The 17,486-nt window shown below is 58.8% G+C and overlaps 2 protein-coding genes across 2 annotated transcripts; both read right to left on the minus strand.

Annotated features, from left to right (window-relative positions):
• Window positions 1-66: 66 nt before the first annotated feature.
• On the minus strand, window positions 67-3,992 carry SLC25A51 (solute carrier family 25 member 51). Its single transcript, XM_066568817.1, has 2 exons — window positions 3,879-3,992; window positions 67-3,194 (listed from the first exon to the last, which is right to left on the minus strand). The coding sequence occupies exon 2, from the start codon at window positions 2,528-2,530 to the stop codon at window positions 1,688-1,690; it is 843 nt and encodes a 280-aa protein (XP_066424914.1). The 5' UTR covers window positions 2,531-3,194; window positions 3,879-3,992; the 3' UTR covers window positions 67-1,687.
• A 7,845-nt stretch (window positions 3,993-11,837) lies between these two features.
• On the minus strand, window positions 11,838-13,796 carry EXOSC5 (exosome component 5). Its single transcript, XM_066569499.1, has 6 exons — window positions 13,679-13,796; window positions 13,085-13,198; window positions 12,469-12,590; window positions 12,249-12,389; window positions 12,088-12,177; window positions 11,838-12,002 (listed from the first exon to the last, which is right to left on the minus strand). The coding sequence occupies exons 1-6, from the start codon at window positions 13,782-13,784 to the stop codon at window positions 11,910-11,912; spliced, it is 666 nt and encodes a 221-aa protein (XP_066425596.1). The 5' UTR covers window positions 13,785-13,796; the 3' UTR covers window positions 11,838-11,909.
• Between the last annotated feature and the right edge of the window lie 3,690 nt (window positions 13,797-17,486).

Consider the following 17,486-nt stretch of genomic DNA (forward strand, 5'->3'; position numbering starts at 1 on the left):
ACTCTCATCCTCAACACTTTGGCTTCCCTGACATTACAGGAGCACATAACATCTTCCACAGAGAAACAGGATGCAGATTTTGTTTTTATTCCATCAAGGAGTGATTACAAAAAGAAGGTACACTGGTAAAAATCAGATTCTGCCAGTAACAAACATCCAGTAAACATTTTATTTAGATGCATAATCACCACTGGGATGCAGGAACTCGCTCTTGTGCCCACCCATGCTGTCTGAAGCTCAGGACTGTATGATTACAACACACTGATTAGAATCAATTTTGGAAGACAGTTTTAGCAAATGGAAAACTCAAATTCAGAAAAGCAATAGCCCCTCCAAGACGTAGGTAAAGACTAAATTCAAAGCAGTGTCTGAAAGCTTTGCTGCTCCCGATCATCCAAAGTGTTTTGGTTTATATGTGAATGTATAGTTTAATTGAAGAGGAAGCCCTCAGGGAGACTCAAACACTTTTGCTGGGACCCTCAATCTAGCTCAGGGTTGTGCTCGCTCTTCTGTCCCTGTATCTAAAGCCTCAAGTCTCCTCTCTCTCATCTCCTGTGTCTGTAACACACAGATTGCTGTCAGTCCCTTTCAAAGTTTGCCAACAGAAGTCCTGAAACACATCCCCAAGCACTCCACCTTTCCTGCTCCCTGCTTCCAAGGTCATCTTTGGCTTTTCGTCTCCACTATACCTACAGACCTCCACTGAAGCAGGTCACCCAGGACTCTCACCTTGCCCGTGCCACTCCTATGTTGCAGAACCTTTAACAACACACCAAGCAGACAGAACCCCGAGTTTTGGGTACAAACACCTCGTGATCGGTAACTCCACAGAGGGAGCTGAGAAAAGACAAGACGTGGCAGTGCAAAAAGCCTGTGAAGTGCTTGAGCAGCCGCAGGAGCTGGAGTGTCCTTACACACAGGGACACCTCCCTGATCCTGCAGCTGGAGGCAACAGAAAAAGCAGCAATTAAAAAATAAAAAATCCCCGGAAAAAGCAGAACAAACTCCCAAGTTTTTTAACGAGGAAGGACACTTTAAAGCTTTAGTGAGTTTGCTGTCCCATTCCTTCCACTTTTCCCTTTTGACAGGAAGGCACACGTACAAGCACGCACACAACACACACAGATCCAGCCTGGGCTGAGGTCACACGTTCAGTGCCACGGCTGGAGGACATGGTCACCACAGGCTGCACCCTGCAGCGGCTGCAGCAGGCTGAGGTGCAGCTGGGAGCTCTGCACTTCAGCCATCCCCTTCTGTATCTGTCCTTTGAGCTTCGCACAAAGTAATGAGGACCCCAAAACATCTGAAAATGCAGTTCCAAAATCGAGACTGGGAAGATGATCAGGCAATGGAATTGTTTTTCCTCAGCTCCTCCTTGATTCTCATGTTCTAAATATGGGCAGTGGAGTGCATCCCACCACAGAGCATAGCGCAATTTTGGGAGTGATACAGACTACGTCTCTTTCCTCTTTTACACCTTGTGTTTGTCTGGTAGCTCTGTTATGGGCAAACTCGCCTGCCAGCAAAGGAATACTTCAAGAAGTTCATCATAATTGCACCAAGGTTTAAATGCATCACCATTCACCCCATAAATACGGAAGGCTGGGAGGAATTACCTGCCACAGGCACAGGCACTGCTCCCTGGGCCCGGGGACGCTGAGTGCTGGTGCCCCTCAAGCAGGACGGGTCACAGCAGCTTCAGCAGGAACTCGTAGGTGGCGTTGATGATCCCCCAGGACAGCACAGAGCGGTGGTAGTTCAGGTGGGCTCCTCGGAACAGGTGGATCACCTTCCTGTCGCGCTCCAGCCAGATCTTCACCAGCACTTTGGAGAAGGACTGGAACTCGCCACCGATCTGAGCCTGCATGCGAGTCTTTACCACGTTCACAGGGAAGAAGAGGAAGCCCAGCAGGGCGCCCAGCAGCCCCCCGCAGATGAAGTCGTTGATCAGGTGAGAGCTGTGCGAGGTGGCCTCGGGCAGACACTGCTTGATGGGCCCGCGCAGCCCGAAGAAGAGCACGTTGCTGGGCCCGTTCCGCAGCAGAATGGGCACCAATCCCCGGTAGTACTCCCGCACCCCGTAGGCCCTCAGCACCCTGAAAGCCTGGTAAGTGTTTGTGAACTTGTCGTGGTGCTTGTAGTCCTGCAGCAGCGTCTGCACGCGCTCGAAGGGCGTGAGCACGGCCTCGGTGGTGCCGGCCAGCGCGGCGGCCGCGCTGCGCGTCAGCAGCTCGGGGGCGCGGGCGTGGCTCAGCAGCAGCGCCGAGAAATCCTCGTAGAGGCCGAACATGAGGGCCAGCGTGGTGGTTTTCTGCAGCAGCGGCGGCAGGATGCCGCGGTAGAGCGTGCGCAGCCCGTCGCGGCGCAGCTGGCGCACGGCCTCGCCGGCGCGCAGCCCGTACAGCTGCTGCCGGAACAGCACCTTCTGGATGGGGAACGTCACCGCGATGTTGGTGAAGGCCGCGCACAGCCCGCACACGTAGTGCTTGCCCGAGGAGCCCGGCGCCTCCTCGGGGGCTGCCCGAGCCATGGCGCCGCCGCTCCGTGCCAGGAACAGCCGGTGAGACAGCCGGAGCCGGCCCCGCCGCTACCGCATCACCCCTGCAGCCTGCAGCAACACCCCGGCGCCCGCGGGGAGCAGCAGCGAACAGCCAGCGCTGGCAGGGGCTGGGCCATGCCTGCCCGCAGCCAGGCAACCTCAGAGAGCAGCACTGCTTCCCTTCTCTGCTGTTCCAAACCTAAACAGAAATAACTCCCCCTGGAATCACCAGCTCCAACAGTGAAAGGCTGGCCCTCACGCTAACAGAACACTGTGAACAAAAGAGAGGCTGCCAAAAAACCTGTGCAACACCAAAACTACATCAAACGTGTGCAGTGGCATCACAAAGCCTGATCCTTACACTCTGCCTCTCCCCGTGGCACAAAACACCAGGTAACTCAGGTTCACCACCACCCACAGGGAGGCACAGGTGCCACACAGGTGTGACCCCACTGGCACAGGGCAGAGATTCAATCAGTCCCAGCTCACTGCCATGCAGCCTCCTCTGCATCAGCCCCCGTGCCCGACGTCCTCGCTCTGCTGAGAAGGGTCACAGGTGGAATTCAGCTGGGCCCAGGCTCCTGAAGGACGTGGACAGAGGCAGCTTGGCCAGACAGTCTGAAGAAGGACTGCAGAGATCTCTACTTGGCAAGCCCTGTTTGACAGAAGAATGGGATTATTTATTTAACCGTTATGAGAAGATGTTTCTGCAGGTGCCCAAATCCCACCCTCGATCACAGCAAGGTCTGTGACAGCCATGTGGGGCTGGGGGTGTTCCTGAGCCCCAAATGCTCCCCAGCACCAGCAGCACACAGGAGACCCCAGGATCTAAGGGGTGCTTGGGGACAACAGCCCTGCCTGGCATGAGGAGCTACCGAAACGAGGAGGGGAGAAAGGACGGGGGAAGGAAAAGGAAAGGACAGGGAGACAGAAAGGAGCTGGGAGAAAGAGGGAGGAGAAAAGGGAGGGAAGAAAAGGGCGGGGGGAGAAAGGCAGAGAAAGGATGGGGGAAGAATGGCAGAGCCGTTTGCTCTCCGAGGTCCCGCTGCCTCTGATGGCAGCAGTGGCTCCGTCCTCGGCGCAGCCCTCGCGCTGCCGGTGCAGGTTCCCGGCGGGGCCTCCTGCTCCGGGCCGCGGCGGCCGCAGCCCCGCGCACCGGCCGGGGCCACTCCAGCTCCCCCGGCACCGTGTGCTGCCCCGCCGTGCCGCACCGCCACCCTCCAGCGCCGCCACCGAGGCCCAAGGTCAGCCCGGCGGAGGCTGCGGCTGCGGCCGGGCCCAGCGAACCGCGGCTGCCGCTACCCCGGCGCCTGCGCGGCCGCCGCGGGACGGGACGCACCTGTGGGCGGCGCTGCCATGGCGGAGCGGAGCACAGAGGAGCGGAAGGGAGCTGAGCTGAGCGGAGCGCACCGGGTCCGCACCGGGCCCGCACCGTTACCGCGATTGCGGGGCCACAAGCGCCCGGCACGGCGCGGCCTCGCGCCGCTCTCTGACGTCACCGCGCCACCGTGTGACGCCACCACGCTACCGCACGGGGCGGGGCCAGCGGAGGGTGCGAGGACCCGGCGGTGTCAACCATCCTGGCACAGGCCACGCCTCCACGTGCGTCCGCCAATCAGATAGCGGTGATCCTCTAGTCACGCCCCCCCCGGGGGCGGGGCAGAGGCAGGTGGGAACGGCCTGAGGGAGTGTGGCGGGAACGGCCTGAGGGAGCGGCCTGAGGGAGCCTCGAGCTGGGAGAGCGGCGCGCCGCGCCGGGCCGGGCCGGGCCGGGAGAACTCAGCTCCCGGAGAGCTCCGCACGGGGCCGGGCCGGGAGAACTCAGCTCCCGGAGAGCTCCGCACGGGGCCGGGCCGGGCTCTGTGCCCCTCGTGCGGCCGCAGATGCTCCCCGGGGGGTCCCAGCCGGCCCCCGGCCCCGGAGAGCTCGGTCCTACCGCTCCCCGCAGAGGCGGCCCGCGGTGCCCCTCGCAGCGCACGGCCAGCGCCGGGGGGTGTGTGTGCTGGCGCGGAACTGAGTTGGTGTTACCGGCTCGGTAACAAACGGTGCGGCCCGCTTTCACTGCGGTGTGTACCGCTGCCCGAGGCCGTGCAGCTCAGCGCCCCGGTGCCCGCACCGGCCTGGGGCTGGGGCAGCGCGGGGCTCCGCGTCTCGCCGAGCTCCGTCCCGGTGTCCCCCCGTGTGCCGTGCCGGGGCAGAGGCTTTCCGGCCCTGAGGGATGTGTCACCGCCGCCACTGAGCCCTGTCCCTGCCGGGGCTGCCCAGTGCGTCTGCGTGCGGCTTGGGAACGGGGGCTCGGCCGTGGGTGCTGCTGCTGCCTGGTCCCTCGCCTGGCTGCAGGGTCCTGCCGGGTACAGAACGGATCCTTTCCCAAGGAGCCCCTGAGGAAGGAAATATTGTCCAATTGTGTTGCTTTTAAGTCTCGTTGCTCTCTTCGCAGGGATCTTGTAAACGGACAAACAGCCAGTGCTGTGGTGCAGCGCATGTCCCCTGGTGTTTGTGGCTTCGGCTGTGAAGATTCTCTTCATGACTTGTTAATTTATGTGTGGCCCAATGTGTTTGAAGCCTCTCCTCAGTTCATCCAGGCAGTTATGGGGGCTCTGGAGGGCCTCGGAGCTGCTGCAGGGTGTTGCAGTGCTGTTTACAGGCATGGCCTTGTGTGCCGGGGCAGCACAGAGCACTTGTCAGGCAGGACTTCTCCTGAATGGTCCTTTCCGAAGGAGCGCCGTGTCCTCGGCAGGCCCTGCAGATGGGTTTGTTTGTGCCAAAGCCCCTGTTTAGCGATGTAGGCCTGACTGCCCTGAGGGAGCAGAAAGCCCAGAACAGCTCAGGTGGCCTTGCTGGCCTGTGAGCCTGAGGGGGTGACAGGGGCCAGAGTCCGCGTGTGGGCAGCCCCGGTCAGCTGTGCCTGCGCTGGCACGGATCCGGCGTGGGTTTGCACATCCTGTGAGCCCTGGTGAGGCTTTGCCTTCCTGTGCTGGCTGCACAGCCACTGATGAGAGGACACAGTCTCAAAGCCGTGCTGGGGTCTGGGCACTTCTGCTGCTCACAGTGACCCCAAGATGTGTTAGAGAGTCTCTTTTCCCAGCCCAATGCTCAAAGAAGGAGTCAGAGCTCTTCATTTCTCGGTCTCAAGGTTGTTTATTGTTCCTTATCTATAAAATTCTCCTGTCCTGCCCAGTTCTGCTCAGCAGGACACTCAGAGGCACTCTGCCTGCCCCAGGGCAGGGTTATCTTTTTATACTAAAAACTACCTGTACAATATTTACAGTTACTTCCCAATACCTGTCACTTGTGTTAGACAGTGAGCTTCTACTCTAAACCAATCTAAAAGTGCCAACATCACCCAGAAGATGGAGGCCAAGAAGAAGAAGGAGAAAGGCTGGACATGCCCAGATCCCTCCATCTTGCCCCCTGAACCCCCATACCAAAAAGCCCAAAATCTATTTTTCACCCTGTGGCAAATTAACTATTATTCTACTTAGACTTTCGTGGCTTGCAGATGCTCATCTAAGGTTTGTAACTTTTTCCATGGGTCATAATCAAGTCACAGCCACCTTGGGCTCTGTGCCAGGGTCTCTGAGCCCTCAGGCAGGGGTTTGGGCAATCCAGGGCAGCCAGAGGGATGTCCTGAATTCCAGCACGGGGGAGGTTCAGGTCGGGTATCAGTTTTGTCTCAGGCTGCCCAGAGAGGTGCTGCAGTGGCTGTCCCTGGGGTGTTCAGGGACACTCTGCTGTGCCCGAGCTGACGAGGCCAGCTCGACCTTTGCTCGGAGGTTGGGCTTGATGGCCTCGGAGCTGTTTTCCCTGCTCGGTGGTTCTGTGACTCTGTGACCTTGTCCTCACCTGCAGAGGTGCAGATGGAGGTCGGTGTGTTCCTGCTGGCTCCTGTGAGTGTGGCAGCCTGAGGCTGCCCTGGCCCCCGCTGGCCCCTGTGACCGGCTGGAGCTGCTGCCCAGCACACGGGGAGCAGGTGAGCTGCTGCACAGGTGGAGAGGCTGGGCCAGCACTGCCCCACAGCTGCTCAGTGCCCTGCCGTCCTGCCCCACAGCTGCCGTGCCCACAGGGCGCACGGTGGAGCCCCAGGGGACAGCAGGTGACACAGCAGCCAGGTGCACGCCCCTCACATGCACCTGGAGCTCCGGTCTGCAGCAGGAGGAGCAGTCCGGGCTTTGGCCACTGGGCTGCCTTGACTGGCAGTGCCTCGGGGCTGCCAAGTGAGAGCATTCCTTCACTCCTGAGGGCAGGTGGAACTGGAAGGAAGCACCTGCAGGCACCTGAGCCCAGCTGGGCACTGCACATGGGGCAGCAAAGGGCTGTGAGCCTGCTGTGAGCCCTTCTCCCCTTCCCTGCTGCTCCACAGCTCCTTCCCTGGTGCTGAGCAGCCCCAAGGAAAGGCAGGGTGCTGGCAGCTGCCTGCTTCCTGCAGCCGGTGGTGAAATCACAGGTGGCAGGATGAGTACGGGGCAGGCTGGGGTCACCCAGTCAGGCCCACTGGAGCCTGTAAAAGCTCAGCTGCAGAGGCTGGGGGCTGCAGAACTCCTGGCTGGAGCCTGCCTGGGTCAGAGATCAGAGAGGAGGGGATTTTGGCTGGGGACATGTGGTGGTGTTCTCAGGGGTCCCAGGATGAGGGAAGAGACAAAAATCTTGGCTCCATGTTTCAGAAGGCTGATTTATTATTTTATTATATATATTATATTAAAAGAAAATGATATATTAAAACCATACTAAAAGAATAGAAGAAAGGATTCCATCAGAAGGCTAGCAAGCAATAGAAAGGAATGGAATGATAATAAAATCTTATGACTGACCAGAGTCTGGGACAGCTGGGCTGTGATTGGCCATTAATTAGAAACAACCACATGAGCCCAATCCCAGATGCACCTGTTGCATTCCACAGCAGCAGATAACCATTGGTTACATTTTGTTCCTGAGGCCTCTCAGCTTCTCAGGAGGAAAAGTCCTAAGGGAAGGATTTTTCATGAAACGTGTCTGTGCCAGGGACACCCGCTGGGCACTGAACTGGGGCTTTCCCTCAGCCTGCAGATGCCCACAGCGCTCAGATCTGTGCCCGTGCCAGACGGGATGGTGCTGGCGAGGGCTGGCTGCCCTCCCTCACTGCCAAAGTCCCCAGGGCTGGCACTGCTGCAGGGCTGGGGGATCCCCTGCAGCCCTGCCCAGAGCAGCACTGCCCGAGGGCTGCCCAGCGCAGGGTTTGGGCCCCTTTTCATTCCACGGCTCTGCAGACCGGAGGTGCGGAGGAAGGGCAGCGTTCCCTGGCAGCTGCCAGCGGGAGTCTGCTGAGGCAGGAGCTCCAGCTGGAGCGGGAGCAGGAGCACCCTGCAGCAGGTCAGGGCTGTGAGCGCTGGGCTCGCTGCGGCCGGACGGGGCCCAGCCCAGCCCAGCGCAGCGGCGGGGACGGGGCCGTGGCCCCGCGGGAGCCGAGCGTGCCCGGTGGAGCCGGGCCACGGGCACACCCCGCGGGGCTCCCCGTGCAGCTGAGACCGAGCGAGGCACCCGTCCGAATGGGCAAATAAAGGAGTGAATTTAATTAACTTCTCCTGGTACTTTATGGGTCCCCGGGACAGAGGAGGAACTGAGAATCTGACTCCATCTTCTTAGAAGCCTAATTTATTATTATGTTATGTTATGTAATGTTATATTATATTATATTGCATTATATTGCATTATATTATATTGCATTAATTATATTGTATTATTATATTTATTAATTATATTAGTTATATTTTATTTATGATATTTATATTTATTATATCTGTTATATTTTATTATATTTATTATATTTTATTTATTATATTATACTGTAATGAAACTATACTAAAGAATAGAGAGAGGATCCTTACAGAAGGCTTAATGAGATGCTAATGAAAAACTCATGACGATCTCCAGAGAGTCCGACACAGCTGGATGGTGATTGGTCATTGACTAAAAACAATTCACACGTTGGATAAACAATCTCCAACCCCATTCCAAAGCAGCAAAACAGGGAGAAGCAAATGGGATAATATTGGTTTTCTTTTTCTCTGAGGCTTCTCAGCTTCCCAGGAGAAGAAGTCCTGGCAAAGGGATTTTTCAGAAAATGTGACAGTGACACCTTCTGATCTCTGCTGTTTGTCAAAGTGGGCTATGCAAAAGCAATTTGTAATTATTTCTTAACTCTTGTAAGATGTGGATTTAAGACGTGATTTTGTTTGTCTGGAAAATATTGAACACCTCTGCTGTGTAAATTTGTAAGTGCTCTCTTTGAGGAGCTCAGAGTGTGCTGGGCAGTGCCAGTGAGTCCAGTTTGGCAGCCTGGCAGGGTGCAGGTGCACAGGGCTGCTCTCAGAATCTCTGCTGGTCAGAGTGACCCTGGCCCCTCCCAAAGTCTGTCAGTCAGCTCTTCTTTGCCATTTATCAGTGCAGACTGCTTCCTTGTACCTGCATTGGAGCTCAGGTGTTGCCATGCCCACCCCCTGAGCACCCCCAAGCTTTTCCATCCCCACCTGCCCCATACAAGGGACACCTGTGCAGCTTCTTTGAACCTGTCCTGGACAGCCCAGCTGTCTGATGGCAACAATACAGGGGGGAAAGGGAGCTATGGGGGGAAAGAGGACATACATAATACAATAACATAACCGTACATCACTAAAGCTTCTCTTAATATTCACACAATAGTTATCTTTTAATTGCGAGAGCCAATCATCTCATTACTCATCTATAAGGTGAAAAATGTGTATTTTATCATGATTGGCTTTTCACAAATATTCAAATGAATATTATATGTGTTATGTTAGAAAGTTATGCTGTATTAATTGTCTTAAGTAGTGTGTTAAATATAGTTTTAGGTTATAACAAAATGTTAAAATACAATAAAAATAAAAAAATGTGCTATGTGGGATACTTTTTTTAAAGAAAGGACTCACACTGAGATAGCAACCACAGGACACCTGAATCTTTCAGAGAAAGGGAATTTATTGCCCCATTATCAGGAGAAACGAACTTCTTCCTGCCTCAAAGGTGCTGTCAGGATTCAGAGGAAGCAGCTGACACTGCCCAGACAGAATCCTGTATTTGACTGGAATTGATGCATCATGGATGAGGTGTATGAATGTGCAACAGGCTGTTGTTTTAAGGGTTAATCCTCTGTTAACGTGGATGCTTTTTCGGGCTTATTTTGCCCAGAAAAGGTACCCGGGCTGTCCACAACTCTTTGGTACTGTTGTCTCATATTGTCCTAATTCAAATTGTCCAAATTATATTACTATATTTATAACAATTTTATTACTATTAAACTTTTAAAATTTTAAAAACAAGTGATTGGCATTTTTCGCAGCTTTCATTGCTGTGCACATTAACTTTTATTGGGTGAGGCTTGGCACCTCCGTTAGGGCCGCATCTCTCACCTCTCACAGCTGCCCCGGCGCTGCCCGTGGGGGAGCCCTGAGCCCACGGAACCCCGAAATTGCCGCCATTATTGCCCCTACACCCCCACTGAACCTCGATATTGCCCCCGTTATTGCCCCTACAACCCCAGTGCCCCCGCTACTGCCCCCTCACCCCCAGAGCCCCCGGTAATGCCCCCCACATCCCCCTTATTGCCCCTACACCCCCAGTGCTCCCCGTTACTGCACCCCACTGATCCTCCTCTTTGACTCCATATCCTCCTCATCCCTCAACCACCGCGCATGCGCGGCCAGACGCGTCAGCATCGCCCCGCCCACTGCGTGATCCAGCCCAACGCTGCCTCCCTATTGGTCGTGGTGACACAAGCACCGCCCAGGAAGGCACGGAGTCGACGCGCCGCGGCTCCGCCATGCTCGAAGGTCACCGGCTGCGCCGCCATCTTGGGTGTACCGGGACGGTGTGGCGGGAGAGCGGCACCCGGGGCCGCCATGTTGGGTGTACCAGCATATCTGTGACACCTCAGTACTGCCATGTTGGGTGTCCCAGCACATGTGTGGCGCCCCTGAGCCGCCATGTTGGGCGTACCAGCACATGTGTGGCACCCCTGAGCTGCCATGTTGGGTGTACCAGCACATGTGTGGCGCCCTGTTGTACTGCATTTTTATACTTTGTAATACTTTGAAGTAGTTTTGTTTTGTATTCCCATATTTTTCCCAAATGGTTTATCCCAGACTGTACTCCCCTCCCTTTATCTGTGTTATCCCTCTCCCGGGATGAGATCATCCCCAAACCCCCACCCTGGCTCTCTGTCAATCACTCAGCCTCCCATCCCCTCCATCCAGAAGTTTCGGTCCAAGTCCTCAAGTGATTAGCTAGAGGCTGGGAGTCAGCCCCCCAAGCCTTGCCCCATACGCTGTCCTGTATGTCTGGATCCCCCAGCATCCATCCCTTAGGGTCACTTAATGGTTGGTAGGATGTTATCTACTGTCGGTTTCCACCTCCCTTTAAAGGTGACCTTGGCACATCTCCCGGGGCTCTCGGCAGGAGCCCCCTGAGGTGCAGGAGCTCCTTTGGGACTCCTAATAAAACCTTGGATTAACCCCTGCTAAGAGTCAGCCCTTTATCATCTACCGCTGTCTCTGGTGTCTCTTGTACTGCACAGGGGCCCAGCCCAGGTGCCCTCAGCACCCTCGGGGCACAGAGAGTGTCTCCCCCCAGCCCAGGTGCCCTCAGCACCCTCGGGGCACACACAGAGAGTGTCTGCCCCCAGCCCAGGTGCCCTCAGTACCCTCGGGGCACAGAGAGTGTCCCCCCACTGTCGGCTGTGTCAGGGCTGCCCCCCAGTGTCTGCCAACTCAGGACTGGCCCAGGGCTCCTGAGAGGCTCCCAGAGGGACCAAGACACCACCCCCAGGGCTGCCATGTTGGGTGTCCCAGCACAAGTGTGACACTCCAGAGCCGCCATGTTGGGTGTCCCAGCACATGTGTGGCACCCCAGGGCCATCATGTTGGGTGTCCCACCAGGCCCGTGCCCACACTATGTCCATTTGTCCCCACCCCCGGAGTCTCAGGAGCCAGCAGGTCCTGGGACACGTATCCCCAGAAGCGTCCCCATGTGTGCCCCCCTCAGGAGGTGCTGTGGCTGCAATGTTGGGTGTACCTGCACATGTGTGCCACCCTGGAGTGCCATGTTGGGTGTCCCAGCACAGCTGTGGCACCCTGGAGCTGCCATGTTGGGTGTCCCACCAGGGCCGTGCCCACGCCGTGTCCATTTGTCCCCACCCTGGGGGTGTCAGGAGCCAGCAGGTCCTGGGACATGTATCCCCAGAAGTGTCCCCGTGTGTGCCCCTCTCAGGAGGCCCCGTGACACAGGATGGACTCAGGAGGCAGAGTGGAGGGAAATGGGTCCTTTACTGAGGGCTGGGGGCCCAGGCCAGTCCAGCTGCCCGCAGGGTGTCCCCGGCTCAGCACTTGGAGTAGCGGCGGCGCACGGAGTCGCGGTAGAACTGGAAGATGGTGCTGGCGGCACACTGGGCTGCGGCCAGGCACTGCTGCATCTGCGCAGGACCAGGGAGAAGGGCTGTGTGTGAGGCCCCCTGTGAGGGAATCCGGCACCCCAAACCCCCCCCAGGGAGTCCTCACCTCCTCCACAGAGCAGCTGCCCTTGGTGGTGGCCATCAGCACTTTCCTGTTGCTGCTGGCGATGGCGAAGGTGAGGATGGCGCGTGCCTCCTGCAGGGACAGGGGTCAGGAGGGCTGGGGGGCACACCCAGAGCAGGGCCCCCCACCCACACAGGGCTCACCTGCTCCTGTCGGGCCGTGGGGTCCAGCAGGATGGTGCCGTCGGGCTGCAGGGCGCAGGTGACCCCACAGAAAAGGGCGGCCAGGGGCAGCCCCGCGTCCAACAGCGCCATGCAGGCGGCGTTCAGGCAGCACGACAGCAGCTGGGCATGTCAAGGGACCCACAGCAGCAAGAGCTCCCGTCCCCCTGCCCCCCAGGCTGCCCCACGGAGGGAAGGATACGGAACCAGCATCGCTGAGCACCTGCAGCACCAGGGAGATGGCGGTGCGCGGGTGCAGCACGCCCAGCAGCACAGCCTCGCACGTCTGCCGCAGCAGCTGCTCCCGGCTGCGCTCCAGCACGCCTGCACAGCGGGCAGCCTGTCAGCTGGCACCCAAACCTCCCTGCCCAGCTCCCCAGGGCTGCCCCGGGGCAGTGCAGCAGCCCCGCACATGGAGATCCCTGCCAGGGACACCCAGGGCCAGGGGCACCCAGGGGCTGCCAGCACGGCGGGGACAGTGCCAGGAGAAGGGACAAACTGCTGGGCACAGCTGGGCTGGGCACAGGGCAGGGAGCCAGGGAGCCCCGGGCACAGCAGGGACAGAGCCAGCATGGCACTGGGCAGTGACAGCAGACAGGGGCTCGGTACCCAGCAGCAGGGAGGGCACTGATTACCCACAGAACTGGGGCATTGCAGTGCCTGTGATTGATAAAACGTGTCAGTAGAGAAAGGGCTTGGTTGTGATGGAGTTGTGGATTTGGCACCCAGGAAAACTGAAATAAAGGCCTGTAAATAAACCAAATACCTCTGGGGGGAAGACCCTATTTTGGGACAGGGACAGGATGGTGGGTTCCCACCTGGCAGCCCCACCTTGGGGCGCAGCAGCACCTCCAGCGCCGCCCGGTCCGGCAGCTCCTTGCTGATCTTGGCCTCCGCAGGGCCATAGAGCCCGGCCAGCACCGAGGTGTCACCTGGGCACACAGAGAGCAGAGCTCAGGTGAGGAGGCCGCTCCCGGCAACGGCAGCCCCTGGCACCCTGCGGGAAGGGTGGGAGCGGGACTTGGCAAGGGGAACCCCGGGATGTGCAGCAGGGGAGCTCTGTGAGGCAAAGAAGGGGAGGCCTGGGACGGGCAGCACCACAGACACTGCGGGAATGGCTGAGAAGGAACGAGGAGCCCCGGGAAGCGAAGCCGGGATGGGATGGGGAGTCTCGGGAGAGGAAGGCTGGGAAAAGGAGACCCTGGTGAGTGGAGCCCCACAGACAATGTGGGAAGGGAAGGGAAGGGAAGGGAAGGGAAGGGAAGGGAAGGGAAGGGAAGGGAAGGCCCACAGACCCTACGGGATGGGATAGGATGGGATGGGATGGGAAGTCTCGGGGAGCGCAGCCCCACAGACCCTGCGGAAAGGGATGGGAAGGGAAGGGAAGCCCCGCGGAGCGCAGCCCCACAGACCCTGCAGGAAGGTGGCCGAGCCGTCGGGCCGCGAGAGCAGCCCCAGCTCGCAGGAGAAGGGCCGCAGCCGGCACTGCCCGTCCGCCACATCCATCTCCACCGCCATCACGGCCGTCTCTCCGCTTCCGTAGCCGCTTCCGCTTCCGGGCCGCGCGACACCCAATCAGCGCCGGGCGACGCGACACCCAATCAGCGCCGGGCGACGCGACACCCAATCAGCGCCGGGTGTCGTAACAGCCAATGAGCGCCGGGCGTCGTGCTGGGCCGCGCCCCTCTCCACACAGGGCCGGGCCGGCAGCGGAGGGAGGGGTCAGTGGGGGAACAGCCCCGGCTCGGGGAGGGCAGGGCAGCGCGAAAGAGCCCGGGGACAGCCCGGCCTCAGGGAGGGCAGCGACAGCCCGGGGATATTGGGGACAGCCCGGGGACAGTCGGAGACAGTGGGGAAGAGGGCAGGGGCAGACTGGGGACAGTGGGGACAGAGGGCAGGGACAGAATGGGGGCAGCCGGGTCAGCCTGCGGGCACTGGCGGAGCGGGCAGACCTCGCTGCTGATCCGTTCTCCATGGCCTTTGAAACCCCCTCCGAGCTCTGTCTGGGATCCTGCAGATGAACAGGGCCATAGGTGCGCCTGTCCCAGGCGCTGCGGCTCCGGGGCTGTGGGACACGGGGCAGGGAGCCCCTGGTTGCTGTGAGGGGCCGGGGCTGCCCACAGCACGCGGGAACGGCCCGCGGCATCGCGACCCTTCTCTGTTCAATGCTGGCACACGGAGCCTGGCCATCGGAACAGCCCCCAGGAGAGGGGGGAGACTGTGTCACGGAAATGTCACAATTTTATTTCCTCCTTGGTTTCCTCCTCCTGACCCTCAAAGGGCACCGGGATTTGTGGGCCCTCCCCCCCTCGGAGCGCCGAGTGACCCGGGCCGGGGGCCGGCAGCTCCTGTCCCGGCGGGGCGCGGAGGGGCCCGGGGCCAGCGCGCCCTGCTGCGGCCCGGCCGGGGCCCAGCGCTGCTCGGGGCCGCCGCGGGGCCTCTCCTGCCCGGCGGGGGGAAGGCTGGGCCCAGCCCCGCGTTCAGGCCGGCCGGGCCGCTGCCCCAGGCCGGGCCCTGCGGGGTCCGGGGCCAGGCCGAGGGTCTCGCCCGGCGAGGAGGGCCCAGCGCTGGCCGCGGGGCTCTGGGCCTCGTCCGGCTCGTCCTGCGGGGCCGGCGGTGAGCGCCGCCGCAGCCAGGCCTCCCTGCAGCCGTGCACGGCCACGTGGATGAGGCCGCGGATCAGCGGCGCGGTGTAGTCGCCCAGGTAGCTCTGTAGCATGTGCGTGAGCTCGGCCCTGTCCGGGCCGCAGATGCACAGCGTGGCCAGCGCGATGCTCTCCACTTGCCGCGCCTCCCACCAGTGCGGGCTGTAGATGGCGTCCAGGCTGTGCCGCAGCCAGGGCCGCACGGGCTCCAGCAGCTGCTCCTGGCCGTGCAGCAGCTCTGCCCACAGCTCCACCGGGAACTCCTCCTCGGCATCCGCGCCCGCCGGCTCGGCCGGGGCCAGCGCTGCCCGCGGGGCGGCCGGGCCGGTGTAGACCAGGCGGAACAGGGCACGGCGGGCCCAGCCGGCGGGCCCCGGCGGCGCTGCGGCCGGGCTCAGCAGGCACTGCAGGAAATCGTTGCGGCCCAGCACGGAGAAGCGGGCGCTGAGCACGGGGCTGGCGCACAGCGGGCAGGTGGCGCTGCCGGCCGTGTGGCGCAGCAGGCAGCCCAGGCAGAACTGGTGGCCGCAGGGCACGGCGGCCGTGTCGCCCTCCACGCTGTGGCACACCGGGCAGTTCCAGTCCGTCTGCGTGGCCTTGCTGTTGGCCGGCGGGGCTGCAGAGAGGTACAAGGACAGCACGCTCCCCATGGCTGGCACCGGCCGCGGTGCTGGGCCCACAGCTGCACTTGGGGGTCTCGAAGGTCTCTTCCAGCGTTGGCGATTCTGGGATTCTGTATCGCTTCCAGAGCATGTCACACACTGCGGAATGGAGAGAGGCCGTGGGCTCTGTGTTATGAGTAGAAGAGTTGCCCATTTTTTTAAAAGGCTGCAGAGTTCACAGGCTGGGCCAGTTGCTGCCAGGGTGGAGTTCTAACTGCTTGTTGTTGTAATCAGCTGTTGTTAATAGCTTTTCGTTAACTACCTGTTGTTGATGGTTGGGAATTCTCCTTTTTGTCGAGTAACACCCTGCCTGCTGCTTCCTGGAGGATGGCACCCGGGACGATGAAGAGGAGGGGACAACCCTCACCAAACCTAGCAAAAACCCCTAAAAACAATGAGCCAACATGAAATTGATGGATCGAAGTGATGTCTAGCCGTGAGGAACAGAATCCAGTGTCTGCTGAGACCCTTTTTACCCCTCACCCTAATCTAAAAGATGTCGGCTAGAAAGAGGACCTCGAATGTCAAACTGAAAAACCGGGAATCTCGTGAGGACAGAAGCCCCAGCTCTCCCCGCAGACCAGCAGACAAAGCTGCAGTTTTCCTCCCCCGACGAGTCACTCCTGGGAGCAGCGGCGGTGTGAGTGCGACCCATCGATTCTTCCCACCCAAGCTGATTTTTAATAAATGCATTAAAAACGAGAAAGATCTCGTGCCCTATTTATTTCACGCTGGCTGTGCTGGGGCATGCAGGGCAGGGAAGAAAGGCCCCAGAGGACACCCTCGCTGCTCCCCGAGCCCAGCCAGCCTGTGGGGACGGGGAGCATCCCCACGGGGCTCACCTGCAGTGCTGCAAGCGCCAGGCAGGGCTCGGGACACGGGCAGGGAAGCCCAGTGTCAGCCCACGGCTCCAGGAGACGCCCGGCTCCACTCTCGAGAGCCTCGCTTGGCAGCAGCCAGGCTGGAGCCACGCTGGCCCTGCCAGTGCCCAGTACAGCCAGGGAGGGATGTGACATCACAACACAGCCCCCAGGGATGCCACAGTCACACACTTGGTTTGTCACCCTCCACCAGCAGGTGACTGTGACCCTGTTCACAGGGGTCCCAGGGTGAGGGAAGAGACGAGGATCTGACTCCATGCTTCAGAAGGCTGATTTATTATTTTATGATATATATTACATTAAAACTGTACTAAAAGAATAGAAGAAAGGATTTCTTCAGAAAGCTACTAAGAATAGAATAAGAAGGAATGGTAACAAAAGCTTCTGTCTCGGACAGAGAGTCTGAACCAGCTGACTGTGATTGGCCATTAATTAGAAACAACCAACATGAGCCAATCAAAGATCTATCTGTGCCATTCCACAGCAGCAGATAATCATTGTTTACATTTTGTTCCTGAAGCCTCTCAGCTTCTGAAGAGGAAAAATCCTAAGGAAAGGATTTTTCATAAAAGATGTCAGTGACAGGTGACACACAACAGGACATTGGTCCCCACAGCATCGGGAGAAGAAGGAAAATACTGCTCCTTGTGTTTAACTGTTGTGTTTCCCTGCTGCTCTGAGCCACCTGCATCCGTGTCTGTGTGTCCTGTCCCTAACCCTGACCGAGGTGCCCTGTGAGGGGCAGCCCTGAGCCCACCCCCAGTCATAGCTTCACATGGAGACAGGGCTGGGTTGTCACCATGATATTTTCTGAAAAATCCCTTCGCCAGGATTTCTTCTCCAGGGAAGCCGGGAAGCCTCAGAAAAGAATGAAAACAATAATTATCTGATTGCTTTGGAATGCGGTCTGGAGATCGTTTACCAACAGGTGCATCTTTGGTTGGTTCCATGTGAATTGTTTTAATTTAATGACCAATCACAGCCAGGTGTGTTGGACTCCGAGTCAGTCACAAGCTTTCATTATTATTCTTG

Source organism: Molothrus aeneus, chromosome Z (genome assembly GCF_037042795.1).
Source record: "Molothrus aeneus isolate 106 chromosome Z, BPBGC_Maene_1.0, whole genome shotgun sequence".
Taxonomy (NCBI): domain Eukaryota; kingdom Metazoa; phylum Chordata; class Aves; order Passeriformes; family Icteridae; genus Molothrus; species Molothrus aeneus.

Coding starts and splice junctions, on each gene's coding strand:
- SLC25A51 (XM_066568817.1), bottom strand. CDS start 2,530: ATGGCTCGGGCAGCCCCCGAGGAGGCGCCGGGCTCCTCGGGCAAGCAC.
- EXOSC5 (XM_066569499.1), bottom strand. CDS start 13,784: ATGGCGGTGGAGATGGATGTGGCGGACGGGCAGTGCCGGCTGCGGCCC. Junction 12,591..13,084: donor CCCCAAGGTGGGGCTGCCAG/GTGGGAACCCAC, acceptor CCCGCTGTGCAG/GCGTGCTGGAGCGCAGCCGG. Junction 12,003..12,087: donor GCAGCTGCTCTGTGGAGGAG/GTGAGGACTCCC, acceptor GGTCCTGCGCAG/ATGCAGCAGTGCCTGGCCGC.